General features: G+C 40.8%; 3 protein-coding genes and 1 long non-coding RNA gene across 6 annotated transcripts in view; 2 read left to right on the top strand and 2 right to left on the bottom strand.

Annotated features, from left to right (window-relative positions):
• LOC110430320 lies at positions 4,322-6,427 on the top strand. 2 transcript variants are annotated; one of them, XR_002447683.1, is made up of 7 exons: positions 4,322-4,834; positions 5,167-5,216; positions 5,329-5,383; positions 5,494-5,545; positions 5,851-5,923; positions 6,010-6,062; positions 6,167-6,427. It is a non-coding gene; the product is annotated as an uncharacterized LOC110430320 (long non-coding RNA). The 2 variants fall into 2 exon arrangements; XR_002447680.1 differs by having other exon boundaries at positions 5,851-6,062.
• LOC8061170 (guanylate-binding protein 4) lies at positions 7,943-14,886 on the top strand. Of its 2 annotated transcripts, none has more exons than XM_002466251.2 (17): positions 7,943-8,413; positions 9,357-9,459; positions 9,604-9,673; positions 9,765-9,803; positions 9,889-10,006; positions 10,091-10,148; positions 10,227-10,291; positions 10,398-10,404; positions 10,486-10,546; positions 11,816-11,875; positions 11,971-11,990; positions 12,087-12,152; positions 12,268-12,435; positions 12,515-12,772; positions 13,228-13,440; positions 13,964-14,235; positions 14,315-14,886. In XM_002466251.2, the coding sequence occupies exons 1-17, from the start codon at positions 8,292-8,294 to the stop codon at positions 14,457-14,459; spliced, it is 1,845 nt and encodes a 614-aa protein (XP_002466296.1). In that variant the 5' UTR covers positions 7,943-8,291; the 3' UTR covers positions 14,460-14,886. The 2 variants fall into 2 exon arrangements, with proteins under 2 accessions (XP_002466296.1, XP_021303506.1); XM_021447831.1 differs by having other exon boundaries at positions 10,386-10,404.
• Positions 15,145-19,126, bottom strand: LOC8061169 (light-inducible protein CPRF2). The gene is made up of 6 exons (XM_002463695.2): positions 18,519-19,126; positions 17,696-17,789; positions 16,432-16,630; positions 16,066-16,141; positions 15,843-15,968; positions 15,145-15,660 (listed from the first exon to the last, which is right to left on the bottom strand). The coding sequence occupies exons 1-6, from the start codon at positions 18,882-18,884 to the stop codon at positions 15,304-15,306; spliced, it is 1,218 nt and encodes a 405-aa protein (XP_002463740.1). The 5' UTR covers positions 18,885-19,126; the 3' UTR covers positions 15,145-15,303.
• LOC8081256 overlaps positions 21,830-23,564 on the bottom strand; it is a 5,510-nt gene continuing 3,775 nt past the window's right edge. Inside the window, exons 3-7 of the mRNA XM_002463694.2 lie at positions 23,382-23,531; positions 22,965-23,042; positions 22,797-22,856; positions 22,557-22,711; positions 21,830-22,223 (exon numbers count right to left, since the gene is read on the bottom strand). Coding sequence (XP_002463739.2) covers positions 22,577-22,711; positions 22,797-22,856; positions 22,965-23,042; positions 23,382-23,531 — 423 coding nt within the window. The 3' untranslated portion in view covers positions 21,830-22,223; positions 22,557-22,576. The remainder of the gene's footprint in view (positions 22,224-22,556; positions 22,712-22,796; positions 22,857-22,964; positions 23,043-23,381; positions 23,532-23,564) is intronic.

The raw sequence follows: 23,564 nt of genomic DNA, 5'->3' as shown, positions 1-23,564 counted from the left end.
TCCATGATATATACCCCATACACAGACATTTAACACACTGAACCATCCTATAAATTTAGCTACCACTTTGATCCTGTAAATTTGCCCACAGTTTCCCATGGAGAATTCCCCACTTTTTCCCCCGTTTTGCCTACAAACAAGAGGCAGCTGGTATGCGTACTATGGACTCTCATCAACTGTTTTGTTTTTTTGCCAGCTATAGTCCCTCTTCGATATGTCCCTTTCGCTGCTTCCTTCGGATTCCAAGAAAAGAATCACGTTATTTTGAGAAACTGTTTTGTCTTTACGTTCGGAGCAGTGCCAAAAATCTGAGAGGCTGCCGTAGTGCCGTGCCAAGGCGACGAAGCCCCAAACTGTATGAGAGTGCCGCTCGGCCCTCGGCGTAGATACTTTTTTTTCTGGGAAATCGACTTACGCACTTACATGCTCTTTCCATCCTAAATTATAAAATGTTTGATTTTTTTAACATCAAATTTGACCATTCATCTTATTTAAAAAAATATATAAAATATCACTTCTTTTATCATAGTTTGGTTTATTAATAAAAGTTCTTTAAAATGACTTTAATTTGAATATATTTGTTCACATCTTTTAAATAAGATGAGTGATTAAATTTGATATCCAAAAAATCAAACGTCTTATTATTAGGGATGAAATTAGGCCTTGTTTAGTTCCAAAATATTTTGCAAAATCGACACTGTAGCTCTTTCGTTTGTATTTGACAAATATTGTCCAATCACGGACTAACTAGGATCAAAAGATTCGTCTCGTCAATTTTGACCAAACTATGCAATTAGTTTTTATTTTTATCTATGTTTAATACTTCATGCATGTGTCTAAAGATTCGATGTGACGGGAAATCTGAAAAATTTTGCAAATTTTTTTGGAACTAAACAAGGCCTTAGTACTAGTTATTACTAGTGTCACCTAGAGCAGTGCCAAAACTTGCGAGTGCATGTATTGGCGGGCCAACATCCACTTACGGACAGATCCGGTTGTGGCGCGTCGTGTACCACAGCCCACGTCAAATGGGCCGCCTACCAGGGCCTCATTGCGTCGTGTTCGGCCATCAGGGGGAAGGTGATGTTGTTTGTACCGTTACGTACTTGGTCCAAACAAAAAAGGTAAGATCCTAGATGATCGGTGACAAACACACACGTGTAGCTATGCTGATGACGGCAAATTGAAGAGCGTCGGTAGTGGTAAGGATTTTACACTATATTAGATCTTTGTTAGTTCCTCTATGTCCTCTCTAGGTGAGGAAACATGTTCTTGGCTTCGACGAGCTACGAGCAAAGTTGATTTGCATCATACGAGATTTGGGTTGATGATTCCGCAATTAAAGTAACAATACTTTGTATTGACGACGGTCCATGTTTATATTATCCATCGAAAAAAGCTGCTGAAATTGTGGCATACAATGTTCATGGTCCGGTGTATAGGTATGGTGCTAGATCAAAGTGTACAAACTACCTGCCATTATGGTTTCACAATTGAAATTATATGCTGCATCAAAGTTTGTAAACTACTTGCTACTATGTTTTTTGATGGAAAAAAAATCTAGGAACCTAGAATCATGACAAAGGAAACTTCATATTCCGGTCTGCTGACTTAGTTTGGTTTAGGTTTTTTTTTTTTTGCGAGGAAGCTTAGTTTAATTTATTATTGCTGTTGCCAAGTACCTACTGCACTGATCTGCATTGAGAATGCTTTTAAACAAAGGGGACATATAATTTGAGGACAAAGGGGACATATAAATTGAGGTATGACGAAGTAGTTTTACCATACCGATCGTGATTTGGCGAAGCAACAAACATATATTGCCGTGTATGTTTCTGACATGTGGTTCATATGTAAATTTTCAGTCTTTGATTACGCAATACACGGCGACTATTAGAAGCAATGATAATTTACACTGTACCGAATGTAAGGCTATGTAGGAGAGACATCAAATTTATTAGGCTACTGCGAGAAGATCATAATTTTTGACCGGTAGAAGATTTTGAACTCCATCCTTTTATCATACACAACCAGATTTTTTGATTTCTCCTAATGATGTGGGGTTCTTCTAGTGTTTTAGCATTCAAAATTTAGTATACACTTTTCCTAGTAATGCCTCCTAGTGAGGATTCCCTAGTATTTTGACTACTGATAGTGTTTTATTACTAATTAAAAACACTAGAAGAACTCCACCATTTTTGTAGTATTGCCATGATTTGATAGATTAGAATTGTTAATAAATTTATAGCTTGGTAAATTTGATGAATCTTTTTTTTCTAGATCGGGGTTTCATCCCACTTTCCATATGAGTCTTTATGCTTACAAACTCTAAATTTCACATTGTTAGTTTTCATTGTATATATGATTTTTTTAAAATAGATACGTGCATGTCACACGTGTAATTTCACTAGTAATATAAAAGCCCATATAAAAAAACAGATTATGATTTCTCCTTCACTCTTTCCTTTCTAGTTTCCTGAAACATGTCAAATATCTGTTGACAAAGAAACGGCTTAGTATTGGATTTCTCCTCCTCTATTTCCTAGTTTAGATGCTGTCCGAACTGATATATACAGGGCACGGACGAGCTATTTTGTCGTCAAGTCTAGCCGGCAGCCTCCGTGTAGGCCGCCAAAGCAAACACAGAAGCTCGCGTCGCCATCCTCGGTGTCCGATCCATAGGAAGAAATTAAGAGTCAGGCTGCTGCAGAGCCTCTCGAGAAAAAGGTTTAGTAACGACTCTAATGTTTTTCTAATCAAGATCTAGACGTACGATTTATAAATTGTACTGGTAGTAAAAAAAAATAGTGTTACATCGTCAGGCAGCCATGGCCGGTTTCCCGAACAACGAGGCGAGGCATCCGAAGAGCGGCGGCGGCGGCGGCGGCGTTGACGTCGAGTCGGCAGATCCTCCTCCGGCAACCTCTTGTCACGTGGCTTTCGACATTCCTGAATCCATTCACAAATCGGATGACCGCACCGTCGTCGTGGAAGAAGACGTAGATCCCTGCTGCGCTTCGTGTCTTATAACCACGTTGAAGGTAATTAATTAAACCGTTCGCTACTACACATACGTAGGGTTGTTAATAATAATTAACCTTAATTTTCTCGCGCACCAAGCATATTATACTATCTACATGTATGATGATAGTAATACTGATACGCTGTTTCTTTTCTCTCTTTCTATTTTCTCCTTTTCGCAGGGCGTGTACATTTTGGCTATTGTTTTCGCTTCATACTTGTTTATAGGGTGCGTCGCCACTACAGAAATGACATGGGACGAAGCCCTTGTGGCGGTTATGGTTGCGGCTGTGGTAGCTTCCTTCTTCTTTGTGATTGCATTTGCCTTTTGGGCAGAAGGGATGTGCACCGTGAGTGGAATGCGTAGAGCACTAAGAGTGGAAAGACCTACCTATGCTACCCTTGCGGACGTGTAATTCGAATACCCGTATTTTGTATTCATTTTCTTGCATTCTAGAAGTGAGTTTCTATACATATATAATAATAATTAGTTCCTCTTGGAATTGAGAAAATTGCATATATATAGAACACCAAACAATACGCTTCACAAATATAGAACCTTAGACATTATTTTTATAAAAATAATCCTCGAAACATTAGCCTCTTGTTTTTCATAATATTTGATGTATTTTATCTCTTTTTAATTTTTAATACACGTATTTTCTACTGACCCTTAGCCCGTATATGAGATTTTAAAAAGGCACATACGCGCACGTACTACTTCATCCTCACTTGCTCAATCCAGCGAGCAGCGTCATCTCATCTCCATCCTCCACTACAAGAAATAAGCTTTACGTGACGGTTTTCTAGTGATGTTTTAAGAAACCATCATAAAAATCTATTGTTTGTGACGATTCAGTCTTGAGGTGATACATCTATGACGACTAGTATAACTCTCGTCACAGTTGGACGTCACAGATCATATTCCCTTGTTCAGGATGCAAGATCTAGAGTATTAGACGTCACAGATCATATAGATGCCTTAAAAACTAAACTCAAACAGTGCTTTCAAAAAAATATTTTTTATATGATTAATTTGTGCATAAAAATTAGTCATAAAATATGAAAAGGTTTATTTCAAATGTGGTGTTTCCAAACAAGTAAAAAAAATAAATAGATGCGCGCATCTTCTTTTGGCTGTTTCATATAAAAATAATAAATAAATAAATAAATAAATAAGAAAACAAGAAAAATGGAAAATCAACTCAACACGCATCTCACTAAAAAAAGAAAAAAAAAATAATGCACACCAACAAAAAAGAAGAGAAAGAAAACACACATCCACCACGAAGTTGTGCCCCTTATCCCCAAACGCTCGGCTTCCTCAGAAGCCCAACGCGACTCTTCCTCTCCCTCGACCTTCTTCTCCCCAGCGTGCGCTCCCCCTCGTGCCTCCTCCAGAAGACCCTATGGTGGCTCCCTCCGCATCTTCCTCCCCTACGAAGGCCCCTGCTCCTCCACTGCATTCTCCTCCCCTGAGAAAGCCCCTGCTCCTCCTGTGGCTTGCCTGTGGTAGGGCCGCACACTCTGGGATGGGGCGGCCAAAAGCCATACCTGGCATGACGCGGTCGCCGCGCCATGCCCTGCCGGCCGGCTGGCCAGCGCCGCCGTCCCTAGGCCAGGCGAGCTAGTTGAAGGCGAGCGCCGCAGCATGGGTCAACCGCATCAGCAGCTGAACACCGCACTCTTCCTAGGCTGATAAGGGCCCAAATGCGGGTTAGATCTACATCGTCTTCATCTGATCTACGCCATTTAGTTGTTCTAGTTGCTCCTCCATCCTGTGCGGTCTGCAAATCGGATATGCGTGTCCATGGTGAGTTGTTTTGTGCCTCAGATGTGTGTATGTAAGTTCCTTTGGATGAGTTATGTGTATGTATGGATGTTTAGGTGCTGTGTTTCGAAGATCTAGGGTTAGAGTTATGTGTATGTATACAGGTTACGATCTATGCTAAAAATTATGTTATGTGTATGTATATATGTTCTGATCTACACTAAAAATTCTGGGCATATATGCTTATCAGTTATGCTCTCCTGCTGCCATTATGTTTGCAAGTGGTGAAACTTTGTCTATCTATTGTGCCTATGTCCACAATCTGTGTATATATGCTTATGAGTTATGCTCTCGTGCTGCCAATATGTTTGCAGGTGGTAAAACTTTGTTTATCTAAATGAAAACCAACTGCTATGTCCACACTGTAAGTCCACCAATAGCCCTCAAATTGTTTGACATTTTTGTTTAATTCTATTTCATGGTTTTTTTACTTCATGGACAACACTGAATTGATTTAAATTTGAATTATTTCACAGCAACTAGGTGCTGTGTTTTTTCAGTTGTTCAATTTCAGACTTAAAAGACAGTCAGGTATGGTAACTTGCTCATTCCGTTAGTATTTTGCTTCTTTGATCCATCTGTATATGCTTTATGTATGTTACTGCAGCAGCTAAAATGGTTTTTTTCTTTTCTTTTTGCAGATTGCTAACTCACAAGTACAACTGATGGGAAAACAGAATCAAGCGAGTTCTTGTGAGTTCTCTGGTCTCTAATAATCTAATCAGTCATATTTTTTGGTTCATAAGAAACCACAATACTGATAATCGAAAGTGGGATTGGTGGTGCTTAGATTTTTTCGCTAAAAACTAAGATAAGCATATAATGTGTATTCAGTCACCAAATTTGTTGATAGGTAGTAATTGTTTTCAGTTAGCAGCACTTCATAGCAGAACATGATATGTAGTAGTTGTTTTCAGATAGCAGCAGGTTGATAGGAGTAATTGTTTTCAGTTAGCAGCACTTGATAGCAGAACTTGATATGTAGTAATTGTTTTCAGAAAGCAGGAGCACCGAATTGTTTTCAGTCCCTGGTTTTTGTTTTTTAGAAAACAGCAGCAACACTTCGACAAGGTAAGTTAGCAGTAATTATTTGAGACTTGATTATCTGCCTGAGGTGAACTCTAATTAGCTTTATTTATCTGTCCATATTGTACAAGTCCAAAGGAATCTTGCTCGCTCCAACGGGGAATTGCTCGACGAGAAGAAGCTGGTTGGTGTTCACTCACTTTCATGCAGCACTTGACACCTTGTTACTTGCCTATGGTTTATTACTTTGCCTACATATGAGTAATCTTGCACATATGTCATTTTCAGGAGACAAATACAAAGACCAGGACCATGAAGCAATGGATTTTTTTTAAGGAGTGCCACTATATAGCAAAAAGATTCAAGACTATGCACTTGCTTTGTAGAATGCTATTGTAATATATGTGAAGGTCGACAAAGACCTATTTTTGCGTTTCAAGTTTTATGTTGATCAGAACATCTTGTGTTAATGTACTTACTGGAAAAATAACCAAATTGTTGGGTGTTATGTGATTTTCTTTTATATAATAAGTGGTCAATGATGGACAATTTAATGTACATGTGACGATTAAATGGCAAACTCAATTTGTGACGAGAAACATCATACCTGGTGGATGGATATGACGAGCTATTTTGTCACAAACTATCGGGCCTAGTCTGGGCTGAATGGGCTTCTAGGATTCTATGACAAACACAAATACCAATATGTGACGGCCTATATCAGTTTAGTAAATGTATGACGCGGTATACATGACGTTTTTACCAATCGTCATGGTAAGTTAACTATGACGCGTTTTCGCTTTTCTATGACAAAAGTAAACCGTCATGTATAAGGGTTTTTCTCGTAGTGCTCGTTCGGTGAGGCCGTGAGTGCTAGAAGAGCCTAGAATGCGATGAGCGGAGGGTCCTGCCTCCTGCAGTCCTGCGCCCTGCCCCTACGCAAGCGAGTGAAGCGGCGAGCGGCTCCAACACACCTGACGGCCGTCCGATGCATGCGAGTGTAGCGTCGTGCGCAGTTCTGCTATCCCATGCACGCGACGCGACGCGAGCGGCGGCTCCGGCGACCCGCGAGAGGTGGTTTCCGCATTCTGCCTGAGCTACAACCATTATTTTTTTAAAAAAAAGAACATGCTAACAAGATAAGATTCATGTTTTTAGATTGACTAACAAATAATTTCATAAGAAGATATAATTTACATGTCATGAAATTACATAGATTCTGAAAATAGATGACTAATGCCTTGTTTAGTTACTAAAACTATTTGGTTTTCGGTACCGTAACATTTTCGTTTTTATTTGACAAATATTGTCTAATCATTGACTAACTAGACTCAAAAGATTCATCTCGCGATTTACAGGTAAACTGTGTAATTAGTTTTTGTTTTCGTTTATATTTAGTGCTTCATGCATCTACTGCAAGATTCGATGTCACGGAGAATTTTGAAAAGTTTCTGGTTTTTTTGGATGAACTAAACAAGGCCTAAAGATGAAAATGTTTCACTTAAGAAAAAAAACGATATGTAAAAAAGAAAAGATGAAATGTTATTTTGAGTAGTTTAGGCTTTGTTTAGTTCCACCCAAAATACAAAACTTTTACGTCGAATCTTGCGACACATACATTAAATATAGATAGAAAAATAACTAATCATATAGTTTGTCTATAATTTACGAAACGAATTTTTTAAACTTAGTTAGTCTATGGTTAGATAATAATTTTAAATAGAAATAAAAATAATACGGTGTCTAAATTTAAAAAAATTTTGAATTTAAAGGAGACCTTATGGAGCACATCGGACGGAGCATGGAAGATGGGCGACCGACGCTCGCGAAGCATAGCCAGCAGCTGAGCACCACCAGATCTTCTGCTTTTATTGGTCGCTCGGTCACTGCCACGTGGGCCCTGCTAACGTGTTCGCTCTCCCACCCCCAGGGAGCAACACCCACAAGTCCGCATGCTCGCATCCAAGTCGTGGCTCCCACCACAATGCCCCGTCGGCCTGTCCTCAACTCCCACTGCCATGCGGGCCTATGGACCAAGTCGACGCGATTAGCGACATTATAAAGCGCTAAACAATTGCCCGCTTAAATACGGAAGCGGGCTTCTCGCCGCTCGCATCACCCTCGCTTTCGCTGCTCCGTGCTCCCCCGAATTTTGTCCTCTCCCCTTCCGAGTTCCGACCTCGTCGCCCCGCGGCTCCAGAGCTCTTCCCATTCATTCCCTCGCGCCGAAGCAACCGCCCGAATCCGCCTTCGCGCCAAAACCCTAGCCCCAGATCCCGCGCCTCGCCGCCCGGTGCCCAGGCAGCGGCGGCCATTGCCGCTCGCCGCATTGGGGGCGCTTACGGCGTCGCCTCCGCTCCCGGGGCAGAGATCTGCGTCGAGGAGACCTGGTTGCCCCTGGGCAGCGTAGGGGATGGGGCGGGGGCGGGGGCGGTGGGCCCCGGGGATCCGCGCGGCGGCGCTGATCCTGCTCGCGGTCGCGGCTGCTGCCGGAGCCGCCGCGGGGGATCCCGATCCGGACGAGCTCGAGCGCGCGTAAGTGTCTTCGCTCTGCTCCGCGTATCCGTATGGCTGGTCGGTGCTGTGGCGCCATTCCCGTTGCCCCGTTGCTTGCGTTGGGGCGTCCAACTGAGTTTCGCGTTGGATTGCGCGAATGTCGCGTTGCGTCTGTGGCGGGCATTGCTCTTGCTCGTGCGTGCGTTGACTGGTGGAAGCATGCGCCGTCCGCGCCGTGCATGCCACGCGATGATGAGGTGTTGTAGCGTAAAGGAGCTAAAGTGCTCTGCTTGACTGCTTACCCAAATATCTATACATCGGTTGCAGTTTCGGACAATTATTGTTTATATAATTTCTTATCTCCCAATCCCGCCATCTCGTGTGACATAAGTTTCTCATGTTGCACTGGTGGGAAGGTAGTAGAACAAGTTAGGTGAGATGTCGAGGAATAATTGGTACTTCATGCCCTTGTAAATGGAGAAGGCAAAGAGGACTGGTGTTTTTTTAGCATGTTGGTAGTGAATTACTTATGTCATGGGCGCAATTGTTTCAGCTTTCAAACAGTGTTGAAATTGGGACTACTTTGGCTGCTCGCCTGGTCTATGGCAGATCGTGTGCAGTATTGTTTTGCAAATGTTCCTGTTCTTTTACAGAAACCAGTAATTTGAATAGATTCAAAGTTTCAAACATTGCTAGGTCCCGAGCCTTTAATTAAATGAACGCCCATTTGTCATATATAAGTCATGAGTACACTGTCCAAAGTACATGCTTGTTTTGTGCTCCATCCGTTCCAAATTATAAGACATTCCAAAAATCTTGGAGAGTCAAAGAATCTCAAGTTTGATCAAAATTATAAAGAAAATTATGAAGATTTATGACATCAAATAAGTATCCTATGAAAATATAGTTAATGAGGAATTTAATGATACTTAGTTGACATCAAATAAGTCTACCATCAACTATTCACTGTATGTACCTACAGGTTTCCAATAGTGGAGCCAGATCACGGACACACTAAACTTCGTCTCTCAGAACAAGGTCTGGAAGCAATTCGAAGGATCGAAACTCCTATTGCTGTTGTTGGTGTAAGTTTGAACTTGTAATTCGTAAGAGTTATATTTTTGTTTGTCATTTTAGTATTTTACATTATTGAACAAGACCAATCATGATCTGAAGAATTGCTTCTTGCAATATTTGACACCTCAATGACCAACTGCTTGCTAACCCAGGTCATTGGTCCCTATCGATCTGGAAAATCTTTTCTCCTCAACCAGCTTCTCTCCTTATCTTGTGATAAAGGTAATTAGATGTTGCTTCAGATATTATAAACATGGATTTGTTAGTTTGCATACTAGAACTATTTGAGAATGTGACAATCTTGGCAATGCAGGTTTTGGAGTTGGTCATATGCGAGATACTAAAACTAAAGGTGAGGTTGTTTCCCAGTGTTGCTTGTGTATCTGCTTAATAGATCTTATGAACAATGTATTGTACCTTTTCCTATTATATTGTAGGTATTTGGATTTGGGGTACTCCTGTTGAGATGGATGTTGATGGTTCCAAAGTTTCTGTCCTTTATCTAGACACTGAAGGGTTTGAAAGTGTTGGGAAATCAAATGTATATGATGATAGGTTTGTGCCTAGAAATGAGCTCATTCTGATTTACTTTTCCTAGGATGGAGAATTAACTATTAGAATGTTTTCTTTCTTTGGTAGGATATTTGCTTTGGCGACTGTCTTAAGTTCAGTCCTTATCTACAACCTTCCTGAGACGGTGCTTGATCTCTCCCTCTCTCTCTCCCTCTCCCCTCAATGGCAGTTCGTTGGATAATTTCATTGTGTGCCATTGCAGGTACGTGAAGCTGATATATCTAGGCTTTCATTTGCCGTTGAAATTGCTGAAGAATTCTATGGAAGGTTTGTTCATTTCTTTTGCGTCTTTCCATTTTTATATAATCATTTTGATCTGGAAAACTAACATTTATCCTTTTTGTTTTGTTATATGCTGCATGTTTGTGAGCAGAGTCAAGGTAATGATTCATTTCATGAAATATAAAACCTGTAAAATAAGAACATGGATATTTTTTTAGTCGAAATGCTTGTTTCTTCAGGGGCAAGATGTTGCTTTTGAGCCAGCAAAGCTTCTCTGGCTTATCCAGAGGGATTTCCTGCGTAAGTTGCTTCAAGAATGGTTCTCCCTATTAGATTTGAATCAGTTCCATTTTGTTTGAGAATGCAAAATGTCAATCTTTTTACTGGGGTCCTTTATGAATGTTGAATTTTTTTCTGCAATCTGCACAGCATGTAATCTTAACCACATAGAATAGCACGTAATCGATTCTGTTGGGCCTCAATGTGTGTTTTAGTCATTAACACAAAGTAGCTTGCAACATGTGCCATAGAAAGTAAGAGAAATGGTGGCATTAATAACTTTTAAGGTCTGTAGTTCTTGCTGCCTCAGTTTTTTTGTGGTCACCTCACCTTTCATTTGTCATAAACATGGCTTCATTCTGCACCTTTATGTACTGAAAACTTACAGTGTGTGGTTTGAGGAATGGGGTGGTCCATCATCTGCTCACTCACTTTTTTGTTTGATTTGTGGAATGGAATGAGTTGATCCATCACCACCCCATCCCTCATTCCACTAAAATTCGTTGGGGTGACCTCATGAAGGATGATCTCATTCTCATCTAGGATGGGTTGGTTCCTCAAACTAAACACCCTTGTGTGAAGATAGAACCAATTTCTAAACTGCTTATTTGTCCTAGCCCTAGGTATCTGTTGGAAAAGATGTGTGAAAGCACAACATGATTATTTCAATAGCTACTGCTACTATATCCAAACTTTGATGTACTATTAATGTTTGAACTGTTTGTTAGACTATGTTGCACTAACTTAACAATAGTGGCTTGCTAAATCAATGGGCTTGTTAGTCAATAACTTCTGCTTGTTACACTACGTTGATATTTGTTATGTATATAGTTTCTACTTGTATTATAATGTATAATCATCTGTAGATTAAATACATCATAACATGATTTGTTCTAAATATACTCCCTCCGTCCATGAAAGAATCAATTCCTAGGATCCGTGCCAGTCAAACTTTTTAAAGTTTGACTAACTTTATAGAAAAGACTCAAAGAGTAACAACATCTATAATATAAAATGCACATTATATGAAAATATATTCTATGATGAATCTAATAATACTAATTTGATACTATAAATCTTAGCATTTTTTTCTAGAAATTTGGTCAAAGTTTAAAAAGTTTGACTTAGGACAACTCTAGAAATTGACACTTTCGTGGACGGAGGGAGTAAGTTCTTATTTCATTGGAGTTGTGCCATTATTCCCTACCACTCTTATAATTGTTGAGCTATAGTTACCTCTGTTAATACAAAAATTTTCTCTAAGAGCGGTCACTTTTACATTGGAAACAGAAGGAAAATCTGTTCAACAAATGGTCAATGAAGCCCTCCAACGGGTGCCTAATGATAATGGTCAGCTCAAGCAACTTTACAGACTTGCTAGTTTTGTGTTATTTGAGCATCATCTACTAGAAAGGTCTCACTCTTTTTTGTATTTATTTCTGCAGGTGATAAATATATTGATGAGGTATAGTTTGTGTATGAAATCTAGTAATATACACTTTTGAGCCAAAAGTTGTTAGTTGCAAGCTCAGTTACAAATTTTCTTTCTATTTGTTTTTAGGTCAATCAAATACGAGATTCTTTGGCAGTTATGGGCAACAACAGTACTGCTTTTAGCTTGCCCCAGGTGCATTTCTGATAATTTCCTTGCAACGTCTAACTTGCAGTTATTTAATTTGTATTTGACTGCTCAACAGAACATTATATATAGTTATGTAACTGCTACAATTTTGTTTATACAGCCACATCTTCAAAGAACAAAATTATGTGATATGGAGGACAAAGAGCTTGAACCCTTATATGTAAAACGGCGGGAGCAATTAAAGCAGCTTGTTTCGTCCATTGTAAAACCAAAAATTGTGCAGGGTAGAACTCTAAATGGGAAGGACTTTGCTTCTTTCTTGCAGCAGGTAAAATACTTAATCATGTGGTTGCTGATATGTATCTGATCAGTTAGAATTATTAGTAACTTTTCCTCCTGTGTTTCAGATTCTTGAGGCTTTGAATAAAGGCGAAATTCCATCAACTGGATCTTTGGTTGAAATTTTTAATAAAGCCATTCTTGATCGCTGTCTGAAGGTTTACAGGGAGAAAATGGATGGCTTAGGCCTACCAGTACCGGTAGACGAACTGCAGAAACTTCATGAGATGGCAAATGGTGAAGCTAGAATTCTCTTTGATAAGCAGCACTTTGGTAAACATCATGCTGCTCAGTCGGCCCTCAAGCTTGAAGATGAGATTAAAAAGGTTATTTATTTATTTATTTATTTATTTATTTATTTATTTATTTATACTCTTTTTGAATGAGCATATAAGATTCAGTCTAGCAGTATCAATGTTTTGGGTTGCATTTCCCAATTTGTAAGGAAATCCACATGATATATAAGCTGTTGCATGACAGTAATACTGTGATCGCATCTATGTATGTACACATGACATGGTAAATTATTGTTCTATTTGTTGTTCTTTACCTTGTTATAGAATTACAATTATAATTCCACTACTACAGTTTGAATTTTTTGTGGTATGCTGTGAATAATGTTTTGGTATCCTATATCCTTGATGTGGCTCCTATCTTTCCATTGGAGCTGGAACACCACTGAGACTCTGTGGCATCTCTTACATGCCTTCAACTCAACTTACACCTTCTGTCACCTTTAGAAGATAATATGTTTTACATACTTACAGGATGTACTTTGTAGGTGTACAGAAACGTCCTTCTAGCTAATGAATATCAATCGTCAAAGCTGTGTGAAGCTCGCTTTTCTGAGTGTGAGGATAAGATGGATCACCTTCAAGTCTTGAAACTTCCTTCCATGGCAAAATTCAATGCAGGATTTACTCACTGCAATCAAAGTTTTGTAAAGGATTGCGTGGGACCTGCAAAAGAAAGCTATGAACGTAGAATGTCAAAGGTTTGCCTGTTAATTCTGAATATAGTTTTCATGTCAGTCATCAAAGGTTTGCCTGTTATGCATACATTTTGCAGCCTAGTTGAGTAGTGGCCCACGACAAACCAGCCTTCTTTTATTCTTGTTTTTGGTTGCTGTCATCTTACATTTCATTTCATTTCATTTCATCTGTCTACAAATCTACATGATGAAATTAGGTTACTTTTATATTGTTAGCACATCTTCCCCTGTAGAATGATAGATTTGTTTTGGTACCTGATGGCACTACGATATTTTTTTATCTGTGAATATCAAAATAAACATATAAACTAGTAAAAGATGCACAGACAGTATAAGATATTAAGAACCATGTTTAGTGTGGAGGGAACCCATGTTGTAGTTATCTGTATTCCTGTGCATTGATATCTTCTATGGTTCTGCGATTTCTACTCAAGTTTGTAGGCTGGGGCTGCTTTTGCTCTTTATAAAAACTTGTTATGGTTTGCATGGAACCATGGACTAAGCTCCAGTTTGGTGTTGTGTTCAGATGCTTGCCAAGTCTCGTGCTCTTTTTATCAAGGAGTACAATAACAAGCTTTTCAATTGGTTGGTGACCTTCTCTTTGGTCATGGTGGTCATTGGCCGCTTTGTCATCAAGTTCTTCTTACTTGAAATTGTCGCCTGGGTGATGTTCATCTTCCTAGAGACGTACACGAGAATGTTCTGGTCAGCGGAATCACTTTACTATAATCCAGCTTGGCACATCATTGTTTCTTCCTGGGAAATCATTGTGTACAGCCCTATTCTTGATCTGGACAGGTAACCTCGTTGCTCCATTCAATTGAGTATATATTGGCACGCTACTCTGTGTCTGACTAACATGCAATTCTTTGCACAGATGGGCTATCCCAATTGTCATAATGCTGTCATTTGGGGTTTTTTACTGGAGATGCTTCGGTGGAAGAAGGAAGCGGGGAAGGGGTTCGCTCCTCCCATTGTACAAGAATTCTTACAAGAACTCGAGTCGCTCGAGATCAGACTAGTTATACGTGATGCGTGAGTTTTTCTTTTAAAGAATGGTACAAAATATCTACTTATAGAAGAGGCTAAACTGCCCGTTGTGGATCATCTCCCTGTGCTTTTGGATGGGCATATTTTGATGGTGCCCTGCCTATGTATCGCCAATTATTTTTAGTGGATGAAGAGAAGCAGTGAAGCTGCTAGCGATAGGGAACCTGCACGAGCCTCTGTTGTGACCAGAGTTCTTTTGTCTTCTGTAGCTAGGCTATCCTTACATGTCACGGTCCCAATTCATTGATTATTGTTCACATCCACCGCAATTTTTGCAAGGATTTTGTTTGTAACAAATCATATATACAAGGTAGTTGTTAGAGCCTGTACCGTGACAGTAATGTTGAAAGTTATAATCTGGTGGTGGAATTTGGAAAAGTGCCTTATACTGTTATTATACAGTTGATGTCCTCATATATGCCATCCTTTTGGCTAGGAGCTGTGTTTATGTTTTGCATTGACCGAGTGTGGCACTCAAAAACCTAGTGGGTGCCCGGTGTTGGTCACTATGTCGCTGACATATCTTCGACCATTCATTACTGAACTAGCGAAAGGCACGGCCGCACAGGGCGTGCTCGTCGATGGAAACTGAATTTGTTCTGGCAATGAGCAGCAGATAGCAGTTGGCACAAGGGCACCAGAGAGCAGAGATCCACATGAAGAATGCAAAATAAGTCAATAGCACTTGACCCATAAGTCCACAACGAACGAATGCGCATCGCCGGATTAGCAATGTCCACTACAAAGTATGTGAAATTGTTAATTTATCATCTTGCCGTTAGGCATCAGGGTCTTTTTCATATGCAATGGAGAAACCTAGGAGGTCGACCCGGATGAAGCCGGCCCTCCACACATCCTCTTCTGGAGGTGCTCCAGGCTTGCCACCCGCTGCAGCGAGGCTGTTCTGCCCATCTTGCCAGCAGCCCCATTGACAAAATTGTCGTCCTCTTGAACCGAGGAAGCTATATCTGGCATGTAACCATTGTTGCCTCCGATTTCACTTGGATTTGCGAAGTAACTGTTTGGGTCATCTTGGATGGGGACAGCGGCATCAGAGGTGGAGTCAGTTGGGGAGCCATTGAATGGCATGCTGAGGGACGACATATCAGACACGGCAGGGAACAACGCGTTCATGCCTGTTACCCGCTTCACTGAGTCCTCTGCCATCTTCACCTGAAAACATGATGCATTCCCACATTCCATCAGAATGACCAAGAACATCCAATTATGTATTGAAGGCCTGTACTATGCAATGACCATGGATTATCTCTAAAATCTAGGGCTAGCAGTTAAAACAACCCAAAGTGCCTAATTCAACAGATGCAGGGCTCAAACAGCCAGACAAAGCAGCGTACCTTTGCTCTCAAGGTTTCAACATCTGCCTTTAGCACCCTATTGTCAACAGCAGCCTCATTGAACTTCTGATTAACATCAGCAAGTCGCCTTAACAGCGAAGAGTTTTCAACTCTTAACTGTGCTACCTGTCGCAAGACATCCACAACTCCAGCTCGTTAGCCAAGAGCCCAAAAATATCAAGAATTTGTCAGCACGTAAAAACAACAGCATAACCCATCAGACCTGTGCCTCCAGTTCATTCAAGTGAGCTGCCTTTCTGCTTCTCGAACGCCTGGCTGATTCTCGGTTGGATTGCTTCCTGGAAACAGTCAGGAAAACTGGCCTCAACTCCAAGAATTACATGTGTATGGTTGTGGGCTTGTGGCACCAAGCCAACACCAGTTTTACAGTAAGGCTAAAAGTATTGCCAATCTCAAAAACAAGCAGACCACTCTACTTGAGAATTGGTCCACTAAATAATACTATAGCATATAAGATAACAATGGCAATACAAATTATAATTATCATGGCATACAAATATACAATGTTGGCCATAAAGTCAAGTCATGATGCACATACATTTCTCAAACAAGTAAAAAAAAGGATCACCTTCTCTGTAGTCTTTGTTGAACAGGGTTTGCATTTCCAGTAGTCTCAGCATCTCCTTCCATGTCATCATCATCTGACTGCTCTCGTGAGGAAGAGCTAGTGGTTTGCTTAATAGGGATATCGGCAGTTTGTACTACATGTGGACCTGATCCCACACCTGGAGCACCAGCTAGCTTGTTTTGAACTAGACTTTCAGTACCTGATACGTGCCCAAGATCCAATCCAGACCATAGTTCAGTCATTCAACCAGATGTCATACATAAGTTAAAAGGTTAGCATTTACAGTGTGTGCATGTTTACTCAAATAAAATAGCACTATGTCAGTGAAATCGTGATTCGGCTACTTGGTCCAATTGTGAAGCGAAGTGCATACCCTTACATAGTAATGGACGACATACCATAAGGATAGAACCATAAAGGCTTCACAATCACAAGGTGTTTTGTTTTGAAAACTCACAACAGAATATCAAGTTTCCTATGGTTTACTATGGATACGTTTGGTTGGAGAGCAAGGTAGAATAGAATGGTTCCATCCCAGATTCTAGAGATGGGATGGTTCCATCTGATGTTTGGTTCAAGAGATGGAGCAGTTGCATTCTATTGTTTGGTTGGAGGGATGAGAGGAATGAGATAAAGATCTGTTAAGTCACCGTAACTCTGCGTTCCATATGTCAGTGAAATTCCCTATCCTATCCTCTTCTTCCTCCGCTCCACGAAAACCGCCCCGGCGGGCACGTGGACATCACCCATGGTTCTGCAGCTCTGCTCACCCATGGCCGCCCCAGGCCTGCCCACATCTGACAGTGGCCTGCTGCTCCGGCTATCTCCACTCATCGGCTGTCTACGCTCGCCCAGATCCAGCCGTGCCGCGTGCGGCTAAACCTGCCCTGACCTCAGGTCCGGCTATGGTCCGCCCAACCATGGCCACAGGCAAAATTTTTGGAATGGGCTCACTCTGAATCTCAGCGAGTACTCCATGCATGAGCCACTCCATCTTTTTGTTCCTCAACCAAATACCAGTAAGAACAGAACCGCTCCATTCTATCCCCCATCCCTCAAACCAAACAGACCCTAAGCCAACCGCAAATGGATACTAGCAAGCAACCTCACAAAAAAATGATGCTTACAAGGACAAGGACAGAGGAAACTGAAGGTCTATACTCTATACCTATTACACAAGTATAGAGCACTGAAATATAAGCTCATCTGAGCTAAGTTTCACAATCAATTTGAAGACGCAGCAGAATGATGACTGGATGATTACCTCCGATGGGTTTAAGAGGAGCTGCATGCGGAACATCAACACTTGGCAAGGAAGAAGCAACTGCAGAACGATCTGGAGGTGCTGCACCAGAAGCCTGTGGATAAAATGGTACAGAAACTAGATATAAACGAAAATACAGAAAGAGTGCTAGGAGAAAAAATGAAACCATGCATATTGAGTTCCCGCTCATGTTACTGTAGTACTTGATGCTAGGCAGTAGGCACAAAAATGGGAAATCACTCGATTACAGACATTAAAGAAAGATAACTCGATGCTTGAAACATGAAGTTCTGATAAACATATCCAGTAGCTATAATATTCTGATAAGCCAGGCTCATATAATTCCCAAGACTATATACAAAACAAGCTAATTCACTTATCACAGCAACAACAAAATCGCATAGGAGACAGACAAAGCTGATAGTATTTAACCAGTGTACACGACAGCAGTTGCATTTAACCACCCGCACATGAAATGGCAGTAATTGTCAGCTTACAACAAAAATATAGGATCTCTGCAATAACCTAATGCCATAAATGCACGAATTCCACATTTCCCTAGTCCTAAAAGCACATGATCACTTGCACTGCCATCTCATTGCAAAGGGATAGGAATATGAGATACTGTGCTGGACTGCTGGCTGTTTCGTATCCTCTAGGCTCTAGGCCACTATATAAATATCTAAGAAAACTATGCGGAGCAGCACAGTACATGTATATCACACACTGGTCACATAAGAACACAAACAAGCTACTACGAGCCCTGACCATAGGAACCAAACAGCATTGCAGATGAGCTGCAGCTAAAGGCAAGTGACCATACCCTCCACATGGCGACAGCAGCGAGGTCCTTCTCCAGCTTCTGCTTGAGCATCGCGTTGTACTCCACAGGGTCAACAACCGAACTCGAGGCAGCCGCGGGCCCCAGCGGCTTGCTCTCCGGCGCCTCAGCTCCAGCTACAACGCTGCCCCTACCGACGCCAGGGACGGGCCCCGGGCTGTCGAGCACGGCCTCCTCCAGGAACTTCTGGAAATACCACTCCGACGGGCACCGGTTCATCGCGCCCGCCGCGTCCACAGCTCCTCCTCCTCCACCTGGTGCAGCAACAGCGCCGGCGGCAGCTGATTGAGGGTGCGGCGGGGCCCAGTAGGGGTTGGGGATCTCCTCCACGGAGAAGACGCGCTCCATGCCGGATCGAGCCGGATCGCGACGCTACTGAGAAGAATTCTCCGAGGGGTCGCTAGGGGTTGGAGGATTCGAGGATTTGATCTGAAATTTGGGAGAAATTTCTCTCGCGAGGCTTGGTTTGGTGGAAGAGAAGAGGGAAAAAAAAATGGAAGGGAAGAGCCGAAGAGGGGAAGAAGAGAAGATGGGGTGGGACGGTGGCTGTAAAAATAATGGAAGTCAGCACGGACGGCTTTCACGCCTCTACGGCTCTACGCGCACGCCAGTTTTAAAAACGTGGGTTTTGTTTGTCCTTTTATTTGGACATGAATCTTTTTTTTTCCTTATACACGCATCGTTTTTCATGGTAACGAAAGCTGCCTTTTATCTATACCACCATAGTACTAATCAAAATCAATGACACGTTGAGGATATCACCGACAAGGTGGAATATATTTTCACAATATAAACATATTAAAAGATATCGAATTTAGATAATTTTTTTTATCAATATAACTAAAATTTTAAAAAGCTTAACTTCCCATAAGATGTGTAGTTATTTTGAGATGAACGCAGTAAGAAAGTATTAGTCTCTTCTTCTTCTTTTTTCTAAATGTGTATTTTGTGTCTATTTTCATGTAGAGATGAGAATTTGTCCATGGCATGTGCTCTTTTTGGTTCCTTGAATGAAACAAAATTCTTATGTAATATCGAACCTAGAAATAGTATGCTAGATTGGTCCAGATGTTAGACCACCTAGCATGCTTGATCCGTGTCGTTTGTATGGTAAGCTATTTTTTTTCTTATTAATGCAATGATAAATAAATCTTTTGCACATCCAAGAAAAAAAGAAACAAAATTCGAGAAGTATATTTTGTGTCTATATTTCCGTGTATAAATGAGAATTTATAAACAACGTGTATTTATTGGTTTATTTTCTTGTAAGAAACAAATTTTAGGATACTAACTTACTAAGTACTTTCTCTATTCCAAATTATAAATCAGCTACATAGCTTTTGCTACATCCTAAATATAAATTATATCTCAATACAATAAAAGTTATGTATCATAAAAAGTAAGAATGACTTACAATTTGAAAACAGAAGTAGTTGATATTGCGTTAGTAAGAACTAGCCGGTTACAATTATTGATGTCATAGATTATATTGTGAACAAATATATGTTTTAAAAATTTACCTCAAAGCCTTGTCTAAAAAGTCATGGTTGAAAGTATTGTTCACTGATTTGTTATGAGAGAAAAATATTGCTGAATGGCTGGTAGATTCGGCAGATAATTTTAAACGAACAGACTTTCTTCGTCTCGAGTGGTTATTATGCAAAAAAAAAAGAAAGAAAAAAAATCTAATGGTTGCCTCTTTTAACACATGGCGTTCACCAATCTAGAATTGAAAGGAAGGATTAGACGGCACCTCCAAATGTCAGTGTATCGCGATGGACCGATGGTGACATGGCGTCGATATAGGCGAATCACGACTCGACTGTAACCTGACGTGGACACGGTCGATTACTATGTGATCCAAAGTTTATCCTTTTCGTGCGCCACTAGTGAGCAGTGACATGACCTAAGCGCAGGCATAGATTCTTCTTGGATGCTCCTCCTTTCCCGTTTCCGAATGGAGGGATATCCTTGTTATTGCTTGATTGAGATTTTTCGTCTCATCCAAAAAGCCATGCCCTTTTCTTTTTAACAAAGTATAGTAAAGCCACGCCCTTTGAATTCTTTCCACGGAGAAAGACTCACTTGATTGTATCCCCCAATTTGTACGCTGCCGGGTTCTCTTTTTTTTTTCTCTATTTATTTATAGAAGTCCCGACGTCAGATCAAGTCGGGAAATTAATTCCTTTTCAAAATAAATTCTCAAGAAATTAGATGCATATTGATGTACTCTCTCCATCTAGAAAATATATAATTCCTGGTATGAATCTAGATAAGTGTCCGTCCAAATTCATACCCATACATACTCTTTTTAATATGCACGGAGTACTTTACTATTTAACACACATATATGCTTCCCCACATTCTTTCTAGTAATATATGGTTTTCTCATCAATGTATATAATTTATTAAGTACAAAAATAACTCAGGTTTTACTCTTACACCCAAATTTAGGACTTGTTTGATAGTGCTCCCACCATTTCGTTTCACATGAAAACCAACCAATCAGCAGAGTGCTGCTAAACATCGCCAGTGTAGTTTGTACTACGAGCGAGGAGTAGAAAAAAACTCACTTTCTACTACATAGCACCGCTCATTTGTCTCACTCACACCTCCTTGCCTCCGTCAAGACCTTCTCCACCAGGTCACTCCTCTCCGGCCTCCACCATGCGTCCGTGCCGTGGTTAAGCTATCTTCTATCTTCGCTGCGCTCTTCCCCATCTCCCCTATGCCCTGACACCCTTCCTCGCCCCAGATCTACCATGATGTCATGGAGTCAAGAGAGAAGCTCTACCAAACACCTGAGGGAGAAGTGCTGCCAAACGCCTCATATTTTGACTCGGAAGCGGGAGCTCATTTGGAGCTCCAACAAACTGGCCCTTAGTTTGTACTACTAGATTTCAGGTTTTTTCATGTTCTTTTGTGTAAATGCTTCTTGTGTGACTGCCCAAACATGTACATGTGCCAGGTTTGAAGCCGTGTGTTTCGATAAAGAACCCAAGCAAACGCCGGAGTCAAAACTCACATGCTGATCCTGACTCTTCATCATCTCTTTTTCCACGCTGTCTAGGTTGAACGCGAGAAGAGGGCAGCGCGTCGCTTCCCGGATGCCCGGTGCGTCTTGGCGCAACCAATTGACTTTTCATGGGCCCTAGCCGTTGCACTAGCGAGTAGAGCCTATCCAATCCAAGCTGTTCGTTCACTCGTCAAAGCACAGCTGCAAAAATGCTATGAAGGGAGACAAGTCATATGCAACTACCTGTACATGGACAGTTCAAAATCAACACCGCTTCTTCACATCCAGATACGTTTCATGCTGGCATGACAAAGCTAAAGAATTTATTCATCCAACATGTTACCAATAATAATATGCATGATATGATGAGTATCGGAAAAGTTTCCATAGATTGGGATTAGAGAAGTGTTAACTTCCGGGACTGATTTGACCATAAGTCCATAAATATGGGTAGGCTATAAAAGGACCCGACATAAATAGAGGACAGAATTGACTTTCCGTTATCCAAAACACCAACATCTGGGTCCATTGGGATCGTTCTGATGGACCTTGAAAGTCCTCCAGAAGAGAGCAAGACGAATTGGCTCAAGGAAATGTCGTTTTCAGTGCAGCCAATCAGCCATCACGCTGCCTCATCCATGGACACCAACTGGTGGGTTCAAGCGGAAGACCTGAAGCAAGCAGAAAGCCATATAAATCATCATGACCTTATCCTCTCTTATTCCTATCCTCTAAAGAGTCAGGGCAACCTCATCCCAACATTCCATCTTTCAGACAAAAAGGATCTGCCTATCAGTATGAACTGATATTTCACAATCACTTTTTCATCAGAAATGTCACACTAACTCAGTATGAACTTTTGTATTATAGGCAAAGCTGGACTTTGTTCTCACCACTGTAGAGATACCATGCAGCACTAGTCACTAGAAGATGAATTATGGCTGCCAAACCCATGGCCAGAATATTTCTAAAACCAATATTTTGCTATGCTCTAATTATCTTGCCTGTGCAGCGAGTGATCATCTCATGGCATAGCAGCCTTTATACTCCTGGTGTACTCCTCAAGCCTTTTCAGACCCTCTTCAGGAATAGCAGCTTCAAACAACTGTCTGACAATTGCGCTGCCAATAATCACACCATCTGCTCCCCAGCCTGCGATCTGTTTACTGATGAAGATATCAAAAGGGTGTAACACAGATACCATTAGACCTCATGTTTAGAAGAAAGTTAGAAGTCTACTACACCTGTTTCACATGCTCTGGAGTCGATACACCAAAACCAACAGCTACAGGTTTATCTGTAACCTGCAAAGTCAGGAAGATAAGCATTCTTGAACACAAATTTCTATAGACATGTTAGTGCATTAAAACTCATTTCTGTTTACTGATGACAAACAGGTTATATTTACTAACCTTCTTGATCTCCCTAAGAAGATGTTCTACACGCAAGTTTACGTTTGAGCGTGCACCAGTAACCCCTACAGCACTCACCTGCATAACACACAGGTTAATAATGCCACCAAAACCTAAATATATATTCAAGATCAAAGGCTGAAAATGATGGTGAAACAGAAAGGCTAGCATTTGTTCCAGGTGCCATAATTTTTACTTAAAACCTAAATACTTTCCTTTACATTTTTTTCGTAGAAAACATGTTAGATGAGATGAACAAGCAAGACACAAAAGAATCGCCATAACATTTCATTAATGTGGAGGCATGATATTATTGCTTATGTGGTATGTGCTAGTTCAGGATAAAAAAAAACCCCTCTTAACTAGTGCAGACATAAAAGTTAAACAAAATATATATGCCTGGAGCTGGACACTCACAAGATAGAGAAATCCTTCTGAAGCTTTTGCGATTTCCTTCATCCTATCTGTTGGTGTGGTTGGTGTTGTAAGCAGCACCTGCAAACAATCATGCAAAATATAAACGATATATGACTGATACTCAAGATATCTATTCTGTTGATTGGTCCACCATGATTAATAAGCAAAGTTATTATGTTGCGG

Source organism: Sorghum bicolor, chromosome 1 (genome assembly GCF_000003195.3).
Source record: "Sorghum bicolor cultivar BTx623 chromosome 1, Sorghum_bicolor_NCBIv3, whole genome shotgun sequence".
Lineage (NCBI taxonomy): Eukaryota > Viridiplantae > Streptophyta > Magnoliopsida > Poales > Poaceae > Sorghum > Sorghum bicolor.
This window is presented reverse-complemented; position numbering and strand designations above follow the sequence as displayed.

Coding starts and splice junctions, on each gene's coding strand:
- LOC8061170 (XM_021447831.1), top strand. CDS start 8,292: ATGGGGCGGGGGCGGGGGCGGTGGGCCCCGGGGATCCGCGCGGCGGCG. Junction 9,674..9,764: donor CTCCTTATCTTGTGATAAAG/GTAATTAGATGT, acceptor TTGGCAATGCAG/GTTTTGGAGTTGGTCATATG. Junction 14,236..14,314: donor CCTATTCTTGATCTGGACAG/GTAACCTCGTTG, acceptor TTCTTTGCACAG/ATGGGCTATCCCAATTGTCA.
- LOC8061169 (XM_002463695.2), bottom strand. CDS start 18,884: ATGGAGCGCGTCTTCTCCGTGGAGGAGATCCCCAACCCCTACTGGGCC. Junction 16,631..17,695: donor TCCTCTTAAACCCATCGGAG/GTAATCATCCAG, acceptor GGCACGTATCAG/GTACTGAAAGTCTAGTTCAA. Junction 15,969..16,065: donor TGAATGAACTGGAGGCACAG/GTCTGATGGGTT, acceptor GTCTTGCGACAG/GTAGCACAGTTAAGAGTTGA.